Below are 20,082 nucleotides of genomic sequence, written 5' to 3' on the forward strand. Positions count from 1 at the left end.
TTTTAATATTACTCAAATTATAAAACGTATTTTAAAAAACAATAAATATTGAGGATCATTTCGAAAACTACCTCTTCGCGTCCGGTTAGTTTCACCGATGAGTCGCATTCTTTTGCATGAAGTGGGACCCACCTTTTTCAACCGTCCATCACATCGCCCACCCTCTCTCCTGCTCGCCACGTGGTGGGACAGTGTTCCATGCTGCACCTTCCGAAATGCAAAAATAATAATAATAATAATAATATAATAATAAATAAATTCCAAGGAAAATTTTGGGTAGCGGAGAGGGAGAGAGAGATTTGAGAACGAAGACGATCTTCGGCAGGGCAAAAGAAGAAGGGCGACAAGCCAACCCCCGCCCCCGTTCGCAATCGCTGGCGGAACGTAAGATTTCTTCAGGTAGTCTCCTCTCCTAGTCGTGATTTATCCTGCAACGTTTTGTTAAATTTTTTTTTTTTGGCGTTATTCCAATATGTCCCCTGGGGTTTCTGTTGGGTTTATTTGATTGAAACTGTCGGGTCTTGTACTAGGAGGCCGGTAGTTGGGAGCAGGTTTAGATACTGATCATGGCGTGCAAGGGGTTCTGGGAATGTTTGTTAAAGCTTTTGAATTTTGTATTGACGGTTACTGGTTTAGCGATGGTGGGATATGGGATTTACTTGCTGGTAGAGTGGAATAAAATTGCTGCTGGTGGCGGCGGTGACGACTCGGATCCTCCGGCGAGCAACGATTGGGAATTCTTGAAGCTTGGGCGGCCTATGCTTGTCGCCGTGTCCTTTTCATCCAGTTTTCTTGACCATCTCCCAAAAGCTTGGTACGGAATAGATCTGATTCTTATTATTTTTCTTCTGTCAAGCATTTTGTGTATTTGATAACTTTGTTGCAATAAACATGGAATTTTGTTTTGTCAAGGGTTTATGTTTATTTAATAATTGCCAAACGAGTTTCGATTTTGTTTCAGCTTTTGTGTTGAGTTGTATTACGAGTCATCCTTTTTCTTTCTCTTGCCTGAAAATCCTGTGTAATCGAAAACAGAATTCCCAGCTTGAATTAGTCAGGAAAATAATAATTGACGATTATGCTCAAATAATGTTTTCCAAATTGGACCACTGTGCGAACCAAATCCACTATTAGTTCCTGATGGATTCAACTAGTCTGGGTAAAAAATTTAGTCATTTATAAATAGAACAATCCAGTGAGACCTATCTAGCTTTGACTGTTGGATATGATTGGATTTTGACCAAACTGCCTTTTAATGTTGAACTGGACTAGTTTTCAGTTCAGCCTCTTTCGACTGGGACAAAGCTGAAACCTGCAACCCAAAGCCCTTTCATCTAGGGCTCCTTTCCAACCCTGAAATGGTTGATTTTCAAACAATTTGGACAACTTTGTGCTTTATGGAACCACCAAACGGCAGTCATCTTATGATGGCTTCAATTTCAGTTGCTTGTTTATTGCAAATAAAGAGGCATTATGGAGGCAATTTCATATACTGCAATATCATCTCCTGGTTAATTAACTGGATAAGGATGCTGTGACAGACTATAAATGTTTATTGCTTCTTATCCTACTTTCACACACCTATTCTAGGATCTAATTAACTCTAATCTACAGAGTACATGCTGGATATGCTCCAATGTATCGTCAGTGCCATTGTATTTGTTATTCATCTGGGAAACAGTCTTCTTTTTTGTGCTCTTAGATTTTTGTTTTTTGACTTTGATTTAGGTACTCATTGGTTTAGTATTTTCTTTAAATTTTCTTCAACATTCCATCTTATGATAAAAAAAGTTGGTGTTTCTCTAGTTGTTTCTAGTTTTAGTTATGATTGTCCAGCCAAACTAACATAGTATATCTTGGACAAATTTTTCTTGCTTTTTGATATATATACTTTTTACTTATTATTATCAAGTTTTTTTCTATCTAATTTGAATATATCTTTTCAAGTGCAGGTTTATTTATTTGTTTATTGGCATTGGAGCTGTTGTTTTCGTCATATCATGCTTTGGCTGCATAGGCGCAGTGTCAAGAAATGGTTGCTGCCTGTCTTTTGTATCCCCACACAAACTTATTTTTGATTTCAAACTTATTTATATCAACTTGGGGGGCAAAACTCAATTAAGTACACCAATTTGAATTGTGGGAAAGTTCTCATTGACATTTGACTGGAATGGCATTGTCTTCAACAGCTTAGTTGCCCATTTTCCCTTCACTCTTAAGGTTCATCAATGGCCTCTTCTTTTCCTTAAGAGTGTCATCATACAGAAATAGAGAACCTGCTCAGTCCCTCTATTGGGTAATAACATAGTTGGATTTAAGTCCACTCTCAATATATCCTCTTATTTTATAGTTATTCTTAATATGATTTTGTGAGAAGGATGGAGAAAGAACTGTAAGTTGTTAGTTGTTGGCCATATGTTCATTTATTCGCTGGACTTCAGCTGCAATTATTTGTTCATATATGTATATAAACCTCTGCTTATATGAAATAACCATGTTTTTAGTTTTCCTGGAAAGATGTCCCAATTTCCTTTAAATTTTTTAGTTTTAAAATTATAATAGTTGTTTTAAATATTTGTTTAGATTATTAGAGAAGACTGCTAAAGATGTTTATAAAATAAGCTAGGCCATTATTTTACAAAGAATTGGTCATATAATCGCTTTATAAAAGGAGTTAAGATTCTTGTAATGGATAACTTAATAATATTTTTGCTCTTCAGTGGGGTGAGTATCAAGTTTTTGGGGTGCAATTTTCATGCTGCATTATGTTGCTGTGCTAGAAGTACATAAACATTTACACAGATAGGTTTGCATTGTTTATAGAAACACAACAATTTATACGAACTAATGTCATTTCACCTGTATAAAGTAGGATATTATTGTTTAATCTTTCTTGATGTGGCAGATCTACTTCCTACTCTCAAACATTCTTGAGCTGCTATTGATGTTTTCCTTAATACGAATTTAGTATGCTTTCCTAGTGTTTTTGTTGATCGTAGCTGAGTTGGCTGTTGCAGCTTTCATATTCTTTGACCATAGCTGGAAGGAAGTGAGTTTTTCTTAACATCTCTTGCTCTCCTTTGCTTTTTTTTTTTAAAAAATCTTTTTTTAGCGAATTCTAACATTAGATACTATGCAGCTTATCCCTGATGATAAAACTGGGAACTTTGACCGAATTTATGATTTCTTGGATAATAACTGGAAGATAGCTAAGTGGGTTGCTCTTGGAGCTGTCATTTTCGAGGTAGGTCTTGTTTATGAAGCAGTAGAATTATTGGTAACTGTTTGAGCTTTCTATCAGTACCACATTCTCATTTCTTTTATGTTGATGAATGTTCTTTGATAGTGTTGATCTTTTAATTCATCCATTTCTCATGGTAAAATTATTATCAAGTAGAAATTCTTTTAACTTGAACTATAATTTAAAGTATAACTTCTTTTAAGTGAAATTAATTTCAAATAAGAAATGTAATTTCAACCATAAGAGAAGTGAAAGAATGGTTAAGATGGATGAATAGGAATTTTTTGCAAGAATTATAGATATCTGGATTTATTATTCAACTAGGATGCATTGATGAGGATATCATTTATAGAATAAGAAAGAGTAGTTAAAATGAAAGATCTTTTGGAATCTTGTGATTGTGTTGTGCTGTTTGGCAGTTAGGAAACAATCTGTGCAAAATGTTAGTAGCCAAGATAGCCTTGTGATTGTGTTGTGCTGTTTGGCAGTTAGGAAACAATCTGTGCAAAATGTTAGTGTAGTCAAGATAAGATAATAAAAGTATATAACCAAGGTATTAGCATCTCAATACTTACTGTATTAATGTTACTTTTTGGATGCGCTTGTATTAAGAATTTGCCAAAAGAATCCTACAAAAAATTGGCATTATTTGTTAATTTCTGCTGTGTTTGTGGGAGTGAGGGAGATTCAAAGATTGAGGGACTGTATTTCTTGGAAAATTGACCAGATAATCAGGTTCGTGCTGGGTTTAAGGTGAGATGCAAAATATGAAACCCAGCCAAACTGTTATGATTACCCAATATTGTTTGTTGAGTTACTGCATCTTTAGAATACCTGATAACACATTGTGTGTCGTGATTCTCCATTTCTGCAAGCAGCTAGACAATTTTATTTGTGCTAGCAAATCATCTTCAGTTTCATTTTATTAATCAATTATTCAGATCAACACTGAGGCTAGGTTTACTTGGCTGGAAAGATATGAGGGGGCCAGGGAAAGATACAAAAGAATACATGGAGCATGAATCACTATGTACAGCTTGGTGTTACTTTTCAATATCTCCTTCCCCATCATATCTCCATCCAAGGCAGCCAAGCTAAATGGTCAAGCTTTCTTTCTGCAAAAGATCTGAGTAGTTTCTTTTAGAAATCTGGTTTTGTTTGGATCACGTATTTTGTGAATCAGCATTGCAGGGGCCTTTTCATTCATTTGTTCTCTTCCTGTTTCCATGGTAGGATTTACTTAAGGAAACTTTAACCTTCTGGTTATGGCAGCTGCTGCAATATTTATTTATTTTTTGTCCCTTCCTTGCCATTTGAATGTTATTTCTGATATACGTATAGCCCTTGTGATGTGTACGCTGAGCTCCCTTATCAATCCAAGAATGATAATACAACATACTTCCTGCAGGGTTTTGTATTTGTGTTTGCTCTTATAGTAAGATCTGCAAACAGACCCACTGAATACGACAGTGATGACGAATTTATTGCTCCAAGATCTACCATCCGACAGCCATTAGTGAATCGGCAAGGAGCTGCAGCAAGTGGAGCGCCTGTGCTTAGCAGTCTTGACCACCGTCCAAGCAGAAATGATGCCTGGAGCCAAAGAATGAGAGAAAAAGTAAACTGTTTCCTGCGTAACTATTTCAATATATTTTGCAATTATAACAAATGTCGTTCTTACTGATTTTCTCTTTGCATTTGCTTGTAACAGTATGGTCTCGATACCTCTGAATTTACATACAACCCATCAGACCCAAACAGATACCAACAAGCCACTGCATCACAGACAGAAGAAAAGGGCCGCTGTACCATTCTGTGACCATCGCCACTGTATCATTCTACGACTGTTCTTCTCCTGGGTGAACTTTTTTGATGCACAGTTTGCAAGTCACATCTCTTCTATGTGAAGCTTTTAAGAGATTTCCCTGTTTCTGTGAATGTGTAGCTTAAGCTTATCACATAATTTCACAGCATGAACTCTTGTTAAATCTCCTTTCTGTATTTTCTCTGACATAAAAGTACACTGCACTTGCGAAGTTACAGTTATTGGTGAGTTGTGAGCATTTCTGCAACCTAATCAAATACCAAGGTTTAATTTGTAGGGCATTCATTATTCTTGTGAGGAGGAAGAGGAGGGGTTAGTTAGTTTGTCCTACAAAGATGTTCCCTTGCATAACTTCACAGAAGTATTTCTGAAGCTTGTATTTAGCATCTTAGGTTAGTGTTTTTTGGTTTTCATTGCAAAAATATGTTTTGTTTTAGCATTTGATGCCCCTTTTTTTATAGTCAAAACCTTCCTCCTTGTCAGATTTCTTTTGTTTCAATATTCATGATTTCTGCATCGGTTGGTCGATGTGCTTGGACATTTTTGTTGAATTTATCTTAATGCTAAACTAGTTAATGCTGCAACACTGCTATAAGAACTTGAATCACTTGATAGAAAGCCTTGTAGCCTCTTCAAGAATATGACTAGAGGCCTTTGTTACAAAATCTGTGGTATTTTTTTTTTCAGCAGGGCTGGCTCTATGTTCCACCTACTGAAAAAATTGGCACCCCTTCTACAAGTTGTAGAAATATCAATCGGATATGGTGGTGCGAGTTGGAGCTAAGTAGATCTCCATCCGTAGAAAGATCGGCCTCTGAATTGGCGGTTCGGAAGCTGAAAGTGATTTCTCAGAGGTTGCGTCGGAATGAAAACATATCGAAAAATCATCTGAAAGGTTTATATATCCTTTTATAGCCAACTTTTGACCTTCTGAAATCTTTTGCAAGTCCTTCGGCGATGCAACTTTTTCTTGTCTTCCTGTTTCTGCTGATTGCCAGCACCCCTCTCGGTGAAAGAAGTCGAATTGGATTCTCTCCAAAAGAGACCAACTTACCAGAAGTGAAGATCTCTGTTTCTGACTTCTAGACTAGCTCATCGAGTTGCAGGGGTTCGTCAAGATCACGTTGTACCATCAACTCAGGGTGGTACAAAGCAGCATCTGTGCGATTGTTGCTCGATCAATTGTTTGTAGCAATCGACAAACCTACAAAATAACTATGATATCCTTCATGTATCCTCTATCTTCAAGTTAAGGTAATGTCCCTTTCTATAGTGGTCAATTATAACTTCTCGATTTACCTCTTCAAAGATGATTTACCTCCTAAAAAATGATCGTAAGACTAAATTGTAGGATCGTTAGAATGATAAATTTCCCTCATCTTCATCCAAATTTCTAATGCTTCGGTAGTGGGAAAAGAGTGCAATGGAACGAAATTACTTGCCTAGACAACCTCTATAATATAAAGTGACTAAGTTAGAATTATGAATCTTACAAAAAGAGAATACGAAAAGGGTAAAACAAGTAAATGCAATAAAACATAAATATGTTTCTCTGGAAAGATCTTGTTTCTTATAATTGTCCTACTAGAGCTTTATTATTTTTTTTTAAAAAAAAGTCAGTTTAAAATCCTTAATATCTAAATTATTTTAATATATTATTAAAAAATTCCTTAATATCTTTGTTGATCCGCGATCTGCCGATTTGATTAGAGCACCATGATGAAACATTGCTAGTTGTTCTTGGTGGCTAGAGCGCCATTCTTCTGCAAAAGGTGGATCCGTCGGCCTCATACGGTCGGTCCGTCACCTTAGCGGCCTCATACGGTCGGCTCCATGACCATCTGTGAGGAGGTAAATCGAGAAAGTGTGGTTACGACGCAGGAGGGTATTGTCTGGCTTCGCCAGGATTCGAACCCTTATTCTCTTCTGCAAGTCTGCTGCGTCGTAACTAACTTACCTATGTCTCGGGGGCGCTAGAGCGCCATTCAATTTGGGTTAGAGCATCATTGGTGACCAATAGATTAAATTTTTTTTAATAACTTATAATTAATTTTTTTTTAAATTATAAAACCCTGGTTTTAAAGTTGAGAGCTCTCATTCACTAACATAATCACTCACTAAACCATAAGCAAAAAGGTGGCATCCGCCACCTTAGCGGCCCCCTAGTCCCGGCCCCACAGGTGTCTAGAGGGAGTAAATCACGGACGGCCATTTTGGCCTTTTTCTCATCATGGCTAGCGCAGGAGAGGGATCGAACTCATCGCCTCATTGTAAGCAACTGCCCTGCGCTAACCATGTGAGCAAGCCCGTGAGGGCGGCATGATTAACATTTATGCTCCAACTTGAGGGAGTGTTGGTTATAAATATCTGTTAATTATCTGTTAAATATCTGTTATTTTTTATAGATATTTTCTCAAAAATAGGCCCTATACTCTAACTATAAATAGGGCCTTATATGTTGCAATTGGAATAAGATTTCTTAAGTTATTTTGGTAACAATTATATTAAAATTTTAAAATATATATAAAAGAAATATTGAAAAAAAGTGAGAAAAGTCAATGTAGTTTAGTGGTACATATTCCTTTTTCTCACGCGGTTCGTTCCTCACTAACGTCATGTAAATATAATTTTGAAATAAATATATAAATAAATTTATTGGATAAGTTTACTAAATATGTTGTAGTATAGTGGTCTCTGTATCCATTTCTCATATGGAACCGTAATCGGCCCGGCCAACCGGCCCGTCGACCCGGTCCGGGTCCGGGCAGCCCGGACCCATGGCCGGGTCTACCTGCAGTCCAAAAACAGCTTCACTGCCTTTGTTAAATGAAGAGCTGCAAGTCCAACTAAGCATTAATTGTTCTCATTGTGCTACAAGGTTACTTGCATGTGGATCAAACACTTTAGATCCACCAATAACTTTTTAAATCGATCCAAGACTTTTTAAAGCACAATTAAGAATTAATTCCCTGAAGCAAGAAAGCTTCGACTACCACTGTAGAATACTCGCATATGAAAATTTCAGTGACGACAAGCAGGAACCAAAGCAACAGTATTGTTAAATAGTATACAACTCCACATCATGGTGGATGACCTTAAATACAAACACGAGTTACTCATCGATTACGTTGCTAGTGAAAGGCAACCAAAACAACCATAACCTGATCAGTTAGTTTTGAACAATATATACTGTTTGTCTGTATAAGGACACACGAGTTTTTGTCCCACCGCATTCAATACAATCACAAGGCTAACATTAGATCAGTGCTGGATATTGTTTAGCTTGCTGACGAACCCTCTTCTTATACTCGACTGGATCCTGCAAATTCCACGACTCTTATCAAAGAACCAATCTTATTAAAGACAAGATAAAATATCAATGAGAACCAAGGATGGAATATCCAAAACCTGGATAAATAGATGATAACCGTCTGTCTGAGCCGGGTCAGCAGGATTTGGCTGATCAAGCAGATCTTGTATCCCCCCTAAGATCTGTTTCACAGTAATGGCTGGTCTCCATCCCTGAGGGACAGAGTGCAAATAATTATGCTATTCTCACATCAAAAAGCATGACAGAGTGAAATCTCATCAAGATTTCCATGGTTCACTTACATAGTCTTCGTTGAGAATTGATAGGCACACAGTTCCAGAAGGATAGACATTGGGATGAAAAAAACCTGCAGGAAACTTGCATTTGGGAGGTTTGCTTGGGTAGTCCTCACTGAAAAGAAGAGTAAGAGGAAAATAACCACCTTCCCAATCCGTCTGCAGCAGTAAATGGCAAACATTGCTTCACTATATTTGTTTCAGTCATATGTAATTTTTAAAAAATAAAAAATAAAAGGCTCCTTATTAGAAGAGTTGGGAATATTAACAAGTAACTAAAAACCTGTCAAACAATTTATTCTTGAATGTTAAACCAGAGACAAAAATTGCACTGGTTCAACAGACAGGTGGTACAAAGTTATCATCAACTTCAATGGAAGAAATTTTAAGCCATTTTAATTGCTCACTTAGATGTCTATTTACAATTGATTGAAGTATCCAATGTCTATAATATATGTCAAGTGTCAGAGCGCAAACAACACAAAACATATAGTCAAATATCAAAATCGAACAGTATCAATTTCAAACTTTGCAAGAGACAGTTTGAGAAAATCATATAAAAAGACACTAATTGACTAAATATTTTACCACCAATTATTAAGTTAAAAGAAGAGTAAAAAGTATTAATGAGGGAATCTATAAAATGTATTCATGAGCAAATAGAAAACAAGAAGGCATGTGTTTATGAGTGAAGCAAACTTGACACGAAATAAAGCAAGAATAAAAACTACACTTTACCTTCCTTTGGAGGTAAAAGAGAAAGGGAAGGAGAATCTAGCAAGATGTCTAATAAGGAACATGCAATATGTACAATAAATAATCTAGAAGTTTAACACAACATCCAAATCTAGTTGTGGTTCATCTTATCTTCCATTGAGCTTTATGCATATTCAAATCTGCTAGATCATTTTTTTGGGTACATTAAAGAAAGTTTTCTTAGGCCTCTACTTTCTACACCTGCTCTAATCCAACTCCTTTAACCATACGATCTATTGATTATGTTTGAAATGTCTATACCATTTCAACTAATTTTCGCTCAGTTTATTTTATCAACTATTAGAGCTAATTGCTTTCTAATATTACAATATTTTATTTTTTTTCCATTTCTAGTGACCAAACACATCCATGTTAGGGTTCTCGTCAATATTTTATTAACTTTTCATGTGTATTATTTCCTAATACTCTAGCACTCCAATTGTCATACCAAAATCTTACAAAAATTTCCTTTTACTTTAAGGAGCACACTATAATTACACAAGGCTCAAAACATTTTTTTGTTTTCAACATTCATTCTTAGCATATTAATGATATCTTCATCAATACCTCCTTATTGAATTATAATCCAATATATATATAATTCTAACAGAAATTTCGTATCTATTCATCTTAACCTCAACCACTAAACTCAATCTTAGTTCCACTTAACTTGACCTCTGGTTTCTGAAGTTTTTGCTCCAGAATTCACCTTTCAAATTCCTTCTATTTCTATTCTTATCAATTAACACAATATTGTCAGCAAATACATAGATATGGTTGGCGCATTCATCTACTAACATAAAAGCATACAAACCTAAGTTGATGCTGGATGTAAACCTATAGTTATAAAAATAAATCATCTGTAGTACATAATCATACATATTTTATCACATCAATATAAATACTAGACAAAACTAATCACAATAGTTGTCAAGGATAAATGATTGTTCATTATAAAAAAGGAGTTCAATACCAATTAAATATGGGTTTTACACGTGATCGTTATACCGCTTCATATAATGAGCCATGCCACTGGGTAGCATTAGAAAAAGAAAATATATAAAAGATACCAACTGGAAAACCAGCATATGGACTAGAAACAACCCTTTGATTGAACTAACAAACACCGATAAACAATCCACCTGATGACAAACTCTAATAATTAAATTAGATAAATAAATCAGAAAATAAACTTCCAATAGAGAAGTGTTTTTAGAAGATAGAAAGAAGATTAATAAAGAAAATCCAGAGGAAAAACACAAAGTGATAGAAGATTAATAGGAGAAGTCAGCAAGATACAAGTATCTATGCCATCAAGGTGTTTCCTTTATGCATAAATTTTGTTTCCCTGATCCACAACCCAGCCATAGTTAAACATAAACAAAATGAAAAGCCACACTATCATAAATTGGACTGAATAATAAGAGAAAAGTGAATAGAAATGAACTCATCTGAATGTACAATAAACACAGGATAGGCAAAGTTATTTAAGGCGTGAGGTGCCCAAAAGCGCATAGGTGCTATGGGGCTTGAGGCGCACGGTGGAAGATGAGGCGAAACAAGGCGCTCTAGGTATAAATTTTTATAATTCAAATATATATAGGGAATTTCTCGCAAAAAATTTGACTAACAATACTATAGTCCATAAAATATTAAACAATAATGTAAATATAAAATTCACTAACAAATAAATAAATTATGTGCATAATTCAAATTTTAAAAAAAATATTCAAATATCTAAATCATCAAAATCTTTCAGAATCCTTAACATGATTTTAGGGCAACTAAAACATAAATATGGTTCTTTCAGAATAAAATAAGTAAAAAAACCCCATATAAGCAGAAGATGGTTCATCCCTGTATTCATCAGTTTCCAGAACATAATCTCGGATGGAAAAGTATCCAATTGAATTAAAATGGCGAATTTTTAGACCATTGATCATAGCAATCTGGGAAAATACAGTCTCAACCATGCTCCATGAATTTACAAGAGCTTTACAATAAATTATCGATCACCTAATTGAACAAGAACACATCGATGGTTTGCATCTAGACAAACACATAACAATCCTTTAATCAAAGAACGTGAGGATCAGAGAGATGGAAGAAGACATAGTTGGACATAAAACCAAACTATAAAAAAAATGGCAACTTTGCATACGGGCAGAGCGATCAACGAGAAAAACACTTACCCCCTGTTTGCCAGGGATGGTGCACTGCCAGGTCATAAGGTTAACGGAGCCATCGGGAAGCGTATCGGGCTTCGCCACAAAACCCTAGACAATCCGGAACAAGAAAGATCATGTTAAGATCTAGGGTAAAAGAAGTGTTCGGATAAGGAGAAGGGGTAAAGGAAACACATACATGGGGGTGATTCTTACGCCAGGCCTTGCGCTCCTCGGCGAGGCGACCACGGGCGATTCCTCCGGACATCCTTCACAACCAACAACACGAACAGACGCACTTCTCTCCTTCCTCCGACGACTTTCGTTCCTTTTCCACAGTTTACTCGCTTTATGCGATTCCTTTTTTCCCCCTTTATTTCCTAAAATTCCCCCGAGATTTGGAGGCTTCGCGTTCAAAATATTCGCTATAAAATATTTTTTTTTAACAAAAAGTAATGGTGAAAATATTTATTTATTCCAGATAAATTTTTTAATTTTAAATGATCGACATCAAATAAATTAATTTACTTTATCAGAAAGTAATTTGAACCCCGAAGACATAGCTAAATTGATTCGACGTAATAGAATTATAAAAGAGGACAAGAATTTGAATTTTAATAAAATCAAATAATACCCTCCTACATCATGACCAACCGCAATTACCCGATTTATCTCCTTTATAAATGATCGTGAGATCGATTGTGATGACGGATTTCACTTTTTTACATAAGAAAAAGTAATTTGAAAGGCAAAAATTATAAAAGTCAAATTATCCTTGGACCACAATTATAAACCTGAATTAGCCCGTTAAATAAGAAGCAACCTGATGCCTGGAGATGAATACGTAATAACATACTATTAATAGCTATTAATTATTTTAGAGCCTGAAAATTATCTCAGTAACAATGTATATATAAATAACCTCAGATATCTAGTTTAACAAAAACACAGAGAATATCAAGAAGCTTCTCACCTAACGAAGAAAAAGAAAATCAAAACGGCAAAAACCAAAATGAAAATACCTTCATCTTCATAGTGGATGACAGTACATGCGAATTACTTCCAAAACCAACAATGGAGTATTAGCTACATTAATTAACCAGTGAGACTAAACCCAAACAACCATGAACTAATCAGTCATTTTTGAACAATATATACTGTTTGTTAGCATCTTATATGCCAAAATGAGAACACAATGCTTTCTTGAGCCACACCACAACCTAAGAGTTTGATCACTTGAACTAACAGAAGCAGCAGCCCGATCACAATGGTCGACATTAGATCAGTGCTGGATATTGTTTAGCTTGCTGACGGACCCTTTTCTTATACTCAGCTGCATCCTGCAAAAGACCGCAACTCTTACCAAAAAACCAATCTTGTTTGAGACCAACAAAAACAAAACAAAAACATCAATGAGAAGGTAGGAAATATCCAGAACCTGGATGAATAGATGATAACCATCAGTCTGGGCAGGGTCAGAAGGATTAGGCTGATCGAGTAGATCTTGTATCCCGACTAAAATCTGTTTCACAGTAATGGCTGGTCTCCATCCCTGAGATGTATAGAGTTTAAATAACTATTTTATGCTCACGCCAGAAAGGATGGACATGGCAAGTCTAATTAACATTTCTCAGTCCACTTACATAGTCTTCGTTGAGAATGGATAGGCACACAGTGCCAGAAGGGTAGACATTAGGATGGAAAAAACTTGCAGGAAACTTGCATTTGGGAGGTTTGCTGGGGTAATCCTCACTGAAAAGAAGAGTCAGAGGGAAATAGCCACCTTCCCAATCCGTCTGCAGCAGTAAATGGCAAACGTTGCTTCACTATATTTGTTTCAGTCATATGGCAAATTTTGATGAAAATAAAGGGCTCTCCATCAGAAGAGTCAGGGGACACTGATTTGTAACTTAAGAAACAAACATTACGATCAATTTGTTCTTGAAAAAAATAATTGAAAAAAGATACTAGCTCGACAAATGGAACGAAGTAGTTATGACATGAAGAAAAGCACCTTTAATCCAAAGAATTTCAACCTATTTCTAATTGCCTACCAATAAGTTAATTTTTTAATTCATTAATATATACTCTATCATCGACCCGATGAAAAAAGAATAAAAGCCATTCACACCTCATGACTGCTAACCATTAAGTTGAAGAATTGTAAATCAGATATCCATTTCTAGAATTTCTCTATTATTTTGAAGATCATCCTTTGATACACTGCACCAAAAGGCATTTTCAACTAGATCCATACGTGGGACAACAGTCCATCACAGCAAAATTTTAATTGACCAAAATCAAATTGCATGTATAAGAGATAATCTTCCTCCGCTTCTTACATTCTCTTCTTTAATAAATTCAACACTTACTATAAAAAAAATATGAATTACCTTTGAATATGTTTGTAGCCAGTTCACCTAATTTTCTCTCATTATATTATCTATTGGATCTACAAATAATTTCTCTAGAATACTAGTATATCTTTATATATCCTACAGTGACCACATAGGTCCATCTTAACATTTTTGTTTTATTACATTTTTTTGTACATGTTACTTTCTACCATCCCAATCCTCAGCGCACTATGATTCATGAATTATCAGAACAGTCTTATAAAATTTACTTTTAGAATAAGGAAGCACACAATGGTCCCACTCCCAAAACTCTAGAACTAGTCTCAATTTGAACCATCCATTAGTTATTTCACGACTGATCTCCGTATCGAAGGATAAATCCAAGATATCTAAAATTCTTACAAAAATTTTTTATACATCCATCTTAACTATTTATAACTATATCCTCTTATTTCTTTACTATTGAAATCACAATTCATTTATGCAATTTTTTGCCTACTTAACTTGAATGAACCTTTCTAAAGATTTTCTCCCAATTTACACATTCTAATACTTCCATAACTTAGCATGCATTCACTTGGATGAAAACAACTAGGAAAAACACATGGCTGATGAATTTTTTCCAATTGCCCTTTCCCTCTGTTTCGTTGGGCAGAAATCAACAATGGGAGGAAAAGCTGGGAAATTCTTTCACCAATTTTCTCCATATTTTATAGATACCCCCAGATAACCTTGAAATGACCCCAGGTAACCTTGAAAATGACCTAGTAAGAACACTTTGATGGAACTCAAACATAAACAAATACAGAAAAGAAAAGATATAAGAAAATAAACTATAACAGAGAAAGTGTTTCTAAAAGAAGATATAAAAATAGTAAAGTAAATCCAGAAGAAAACAACACAGTAATAGATAGCTAATAAGCCCAGTCAGCAAGCTAGAAGCATCTATGTCATCAAGATGGGTCCTTCATTCATAAATTTTAGTATCACTGAGCTGCAAAAAAAACAGCCCTAGATAAATATAAACAAATTGAGTACCAAAACCTTAGTGAAATTGGATTGGCTGATAAGAGAACAGTAAAGTACAACAACAGAAATTAATTTCATTTTTCTGTTGATAAATAAATTGATTTTACACAAAACTTGACATGCTTAACTGACAGATAAAGCTTAGTGATAAAGCTTAGTATAGGGATAGAGGATAGGGCAGAATGATAGCAAAGTGATTTAGCTATTTGGGGATTCAGTTAAATCTGTCAATGGCTAAGAATCTAAGTCACATCAACATTCATGGATGAATGTTCATCCTCTTGAAAGGAAGGCACTACTAGAGAAATTAAAATATAAATATGCATGCTCAACTGTACTTATGCATGAGATACTAATAACTGGGCTTCTTAGGCTTCCAAGTTCTACTTGTCTCTACCATTGAGGCAGGTCAATTGCTTATGTTATTCTACCAATCCACTTGACCAAAGGTTATTCCCATGTTGAATGGCAATACGAAGTTCCCAACTACCAAGTAAGAGGTTCTTAGTTGATCTCAAAAGACAAAATACTGCAATTTTATGGCTACATAGACATAGACTACTATCTTAATATGCAAACATCGTGCACCTATAAACACTTGGAGATTGAAGTACATGTTAGACCCAAATAGCAATTTGGCATACTACAGCAAAATGTCTTGTATTTGACCAAATTAAGTAAAAGAATCATGTGTATTGGCAGTTAGTTTCTCTTTGGTTAGAAAACCAATGACCTCAGGCCTCCCTCCTGAATGACTATACCCAAATTTCATGATTTCAAGTGCAGACAAAACAAAACCCCATACAAGCAAAAGACGGTTCCTCCCCCTGCACAATCTGGAAAAGCATAATCTCCACCATGAGTTTGCCCTAGCTTATTATGACTATTCATAACTTAATTGAACAGAAACACATCAACAAAGAACGTGAAACAACCTGAGTTGAAAATCCCAAACGGAGGATCCGATATAATGAAGAAGACCTAGATCGACAACGAATCCAACTAAAAAGATAACAACTTTAACTACTAGCAGCGATCAACGATGAAACTTACCCCCTGCTTGCCAGGGATGGTGCACTGCCAGGTCATAAGATTAACGGATCCATCGGGAAGAGTTTCGGGCTTAGCCACAAAACCCTAGACAATCAGGAAGAAGAAAGATCATGTTAAGATCTACAGTATGAAAAAAAAAAAGTGTTCGGATGAGGAGAAAAGGTGAAGGATACACGTACATGGGGGTGATTCTTACGCCAGGCCTTGCGCTCTTCTGCGAGGCGACCACGAGCGATTCCTCCGGACATCCTTCACCCCCGCGACCACGCACCTCTCAACCTTTTCCGACGAACGGTGGCGTTAAGTTTCCCCTCGTTTTATGCTGTTTACTAGCGTAATATGCACGCGTTGAGTGGAAATATTATTATTTAATTTTTATTTTAAAGCAAGTCACCCAAAAGATAATTGTAATCGTTTTTTTTTTCTATTTGCCCTAAAGTTTATCACTTTTGCCCTTGGACTTGTCAAATAATGGGCGGAAAAAAATAGAAATGAAAATTATATAGTTTATGTTTTTTTAAATACCCTTTAAAAGTTTAAAATGAATAAATATAAATAAATTTTTTTAAGATTGTCTTACCTCCCTAATATAGCTGTCAATTTGGATTGGACCCATTGAATTAGCTCTCCCTGCCAAACAATTTAAGTAGATTGGGTTAAAATTTTATCCCATTTTAAGATGAGTTCAAATGGATTGACCCGCGTAAGTCCGCAATCCGCGTGGGTTGATCGCGACCCGCTTGGGTTGGCCTGCGGGTTGAGAAAGTTTATTTATTTATTTTAAAATTTAAAATTAAAGTAAAAAATTTAATAGATTAGTAGGATACCGTCTAAATCACAATTCAAACTTAAGAATTTCAAATTGACTAATTTAAATTATAATCCAAACTTAAAATTTTTAATATTTTAAATATTTTTTTATTTTTTGATAGGCCCGTGGGTTGGCCCGTCTAACCCGCAACCCACCTTGGGGTTTGGTTGGATTGAAGATTTTTGAATCCGCTAAGTTGGTGGATCGGCCCACCTCACCCAATCATATGACGGGGTTTTAGTGGATTGGCTCGCCTCGCTATGGGTTGGCTCATTTGACAGCTCAATGCCCTAACGCGTTGTTTGAGAGGAGGTGAGGGAAGGGAAAGGGAGTAGAGCTATCAAACGAGTCAACCGATAGTGGGGTGGACCAACCCATTAAACACTCATCATATGGTAGGGCGGGACAGGCCAACCCATCAACTTGGCGGATTGAAAAATTTCCAACTCAATCCAACCCAAGATGGGTTGCGGGTTAGGTGGGCCAACCCACGGGTCTTTCAAAAATTAAAAAAATATTAAAATATTAAAATTTTTAAGTTTGGATTATAATTTAAATTAATTAAGTTGAAATTTTTAAGCTTGAATTGTAATTTAGACGGATCAAGTCCACTAATTCATTAAATTTTTTATTAATAAATAAATTAATAAACTTTTCCAATCCGCGAGCCAACCCAAGCCCACCACAGGCCAACTCACGTGGGTCGCGAGCCTAGGCAATCAACCCATCTTAAAATGGGTTGATAAAATTAATTTCAATCCAATCCACCTAAATTATCTAGCAGGGCGGACCTACCCGATAGACTCAACCCAAATTGATGGCTATAGAAGGGAGGATAAATAAGAGGAAGAAGAATTTTCACTCTTATTTGGGATGGAGTGAGTTAAAGGAGGAGAAAGGGATAGAAGAATAAACTTTACTCTTATATGCTTATGAATCGTTAGAATTTCTTACACTCCAATTTGAAATATAAGGAAAAGGAAAGGGAACTTTAAAATATTTTATTTTAATTTTATCTCTATTTTAAATTATTAGTTCTCAAATTAACTCATCTATTTAAATATCTCATTAATAAAGAGTAAGAAATATTTACTCTTACCAAATGAGGGAGAATTGATCGATCCCCAGACATCTATATGCATAAGTTCAAATGACTTTGTTGCTTTGAATGTTGCTTCTTTTGGAAAACTCTTCCTAACATGTTTATCAAGAAGTCACATAAATGATTTGGATGGTTGATCATAGGTATACATTTCACCATCTTTTCACCCATAGCCATTAATGCTCCAAAGTTCAAATTACCTAACCTCGTGTGACATTATCATGCTTCATCTTGCACATTAGTCTTCAAACCATTTGCTTCAATTGTTTTAATATTCAAAGTAAACATCATGTTCTTTAACATAGCAACCTTAGCAAACAAATTAGCATTTTTGATCTCTAAGCCAAAGAGAGTTATTCTTCGTAAGAATCTCACAACCCCTCTCAAGTAGTTTAAGCTTATAATATTACTCTTTAATTTTGACACAAAGTAAATATCCAATATTATTTTACACCTATCATCTTTAGAAGAGTTGAAAATTGTACCTTTCTCTTCAATATGGATTTTTGAGGAATCTCCAAAAGAAATAATGTCTTTCACTTTCTCATCAAACTCTACAAATTTATCTTTATACCCAAATATATGATTGCTTGCACCATTATCCAAATACCATAAATTGATATCACCTTTCTCTTCTTCCTTGATTTGTAGCAATAAAGTTAACTCTTCAGTTTCTTGATTGTCAGCAATAAGATGAACCTCTTCTTTAATATCATTAGTAGCACTATAACATTCTCAAGCATAATGACCTATTTTATGGTAAGTGTAACATTCAACTTTAAATTTATCATACCTCCTTCCATTTGAAGTTGGATAATAGTCTTATCTTTTTTCTCTTGCTCTTCCATAGTATCTATGTAATGATTGGCTACTTTCTTCTTAATTAAAGTTGTTTCTTTTTCCCCTACTTGATTCATTTTGGCCATGCCCATGTCCTCTTCCTTCTCCACGATCTCTAAAATAATTTTGTTCTCTTCATCATTCTTTAGTGTAGCCTTGGCTTTGAGAATTTGCTTCAATGTCTCTTCTCTTTATATTTTCTTCATGGGATTAATTATAATGAGCCCTCCAATTCTAATAGTCATTAATTCTAAATCTTTTGTTTCTTCAATCACACACAAAATATAGTCAAACTAGGCATTAAAAAATGAAGCACATTTTCTACTATGTGTACCTCTTCTATCTTGTCTCTATATCTCTTCGATTGATTCACTTATGAATAATAATCCATGATGAATTAGGACTCTTTCATCTACAATGCTTCAAAATCACACTTTAGTGATTGAAAGTTTCAACCTTCTTTACTTTGTCAACACCTTGGAGAGCCTTTACCAATATCTCCCAAGCTTCTTTTGAAGTAGTAGCATCAACCACCTTCTCGAACATAGAATCATCCAAACATTGATGGATGAAGGAGAGGACTTGTTGATCCTTCTTATTTGTTTTTGACAAAGAACCTACTCTACTTGAGGTAAATTATCCTCATTTTGAGGCTTCTCATAGCCTTTCTCTAGATCTCCTATACATCTTGAGAACCAAGCAAGACTTTCATCCTTAGACACCATGTTTCATAATTCTCCTATGAGAGACAAGAAATTGAAAAGTATAAGCTTCATTATTGGTTATCACTTGAGCACTCTAATCAACTTAGCTCTGATACCACTTTATTGGAGAGAAAGAAGATGAGAATTTTATAGAGAGAAAGAGAATGAAGAACTCAATAACACTTGTTTTGAACCTCTTGATTCATTATCAAATGTTAAATACAAAGACATACTTATACATACAAAATGACTCTTCTAGATAAAATGCAAGATAATTTTTAGACATTGAGAACTCCTGAACTGTTAGAATATTAATATAATATATATTAATATTATTATGTAAACCGGTCTATATGACTCGGTATTATGTTACCCGGTCTATGTGACCCGGTCTAAGAAATATTGCCTATATATATGGCTATAACCTGTATTATTTCATCAATTCAATCAATAGAAATTTATTCTAACATGGTATCAGAGCCCTAGGTTTTCCCGAACGCCGCCGCGTAGGAAAACCCTGCTTCTCTCGGTGCCGCCGCCGCGTAGGAAAGTCACGCGTTCCTTTCTTCCTCCCGATCGCGCCCTATTTTTCC

At 35.4% G+C, this 20,082-nt stretch overlaps 3 protein-coding genes across 3 annotated transcripts; 1 reads left to right on the forward strand and 2 right to left on the reverse strand.

The window, feature by feature from the left end:
* Positions 1–272: 272 nt before the first annotated feature.
* Positions 273–5,502, forward strand: LOC141847978 (tobamovirus multiplication protein 2A-like). Its single transcript, XM_074736085.1, has 7 exons — positions 273–399; positions 531–814; positions 1,953–2,052; positions 2,969–3,049; positions 3,140–3,244; positions 4,650–4,859; positions 4,953–5,502. The coding sequence occupies exons 2-7, from the start codon at positions 567–569 to the stop codon at positions 5,058–5,060; spliced, it is 852 nt and encodes a 283-aa protein (XP_074592186.1). The 5' UTR covers positions 273–399; positions 531–566; the 3' UTR covers positions 5,061–5,502.
* A 2,589-nt stretch (positions 5,503–8,091) lies between these two features.
* On the reverse strand, positions 8,092–11,950 carry LOC141847398 (SUMO-conjugating enzyme SCE1-like). The gene is made up of 5 exons (XM_074735442.1): positions 11,793–11,950; positions 11,621–11,704; positions 8,679–8,831; positions 8,475–8,588; positions 8,092–8,385 (listed from the first exon to the last, which is right to left on the reverse strand). Exons 1-5 carry the CDS (start codon positions 11,859–11,861, stop codon positions 8,323–8,325), a joined length of 483 nt encoding a protein of 160 aa, XP_074591543.1. The 5' UTR covers positions 11,862–11,950; the 3' UTR covers positions 8,092–8,322.
* Positions 11,951–12,592: 642 nt separating this feature from the next.
* Positions 12,593–16,354, reverse strand: LOC141847399 (SUMO-conjugating enzyme SCE1-like). The gene is made up of 5 exons (XM_074735443.1): positions 16,212–16,354; positions 16,033–16,116; positions 13,237–13,389; positions 13,032–13,145; positions 12,593–12,933 (listed from the first exon to the last, which is right to left on the reverse strand). The coding sequence occupies exons 1-5, from the start codon at positions 16,278–16,280 to the stop codon at positions 12,871–12,873; spliced, it is 483 nt and encodes a 160-aa protein (XP_074591544.1). The 5' UTR covers positions 16,281–16,354; the 3' UTR covers positions 12,593–12,870.
* Positions 16,355–20,082: the final 3,728 nt, after the last annotated feature.

Source organism: Curcuma longa, chromosome 16 (genome assembly GCF_044706935.1).
Source record: "Curcuma longa cultivar G26 ecotype Majalengka, Jawa Barat chromosome 16, ITB_CL_G26_1.1, whole genome shotgun sequence".
Taxonomy (NCBI): Eukaryota; Viridiplantae; Streptophyta; class Magnoliopsida; order Zingiberales; family Zingiberaceae; genus Curcuma; species Curcuma longa.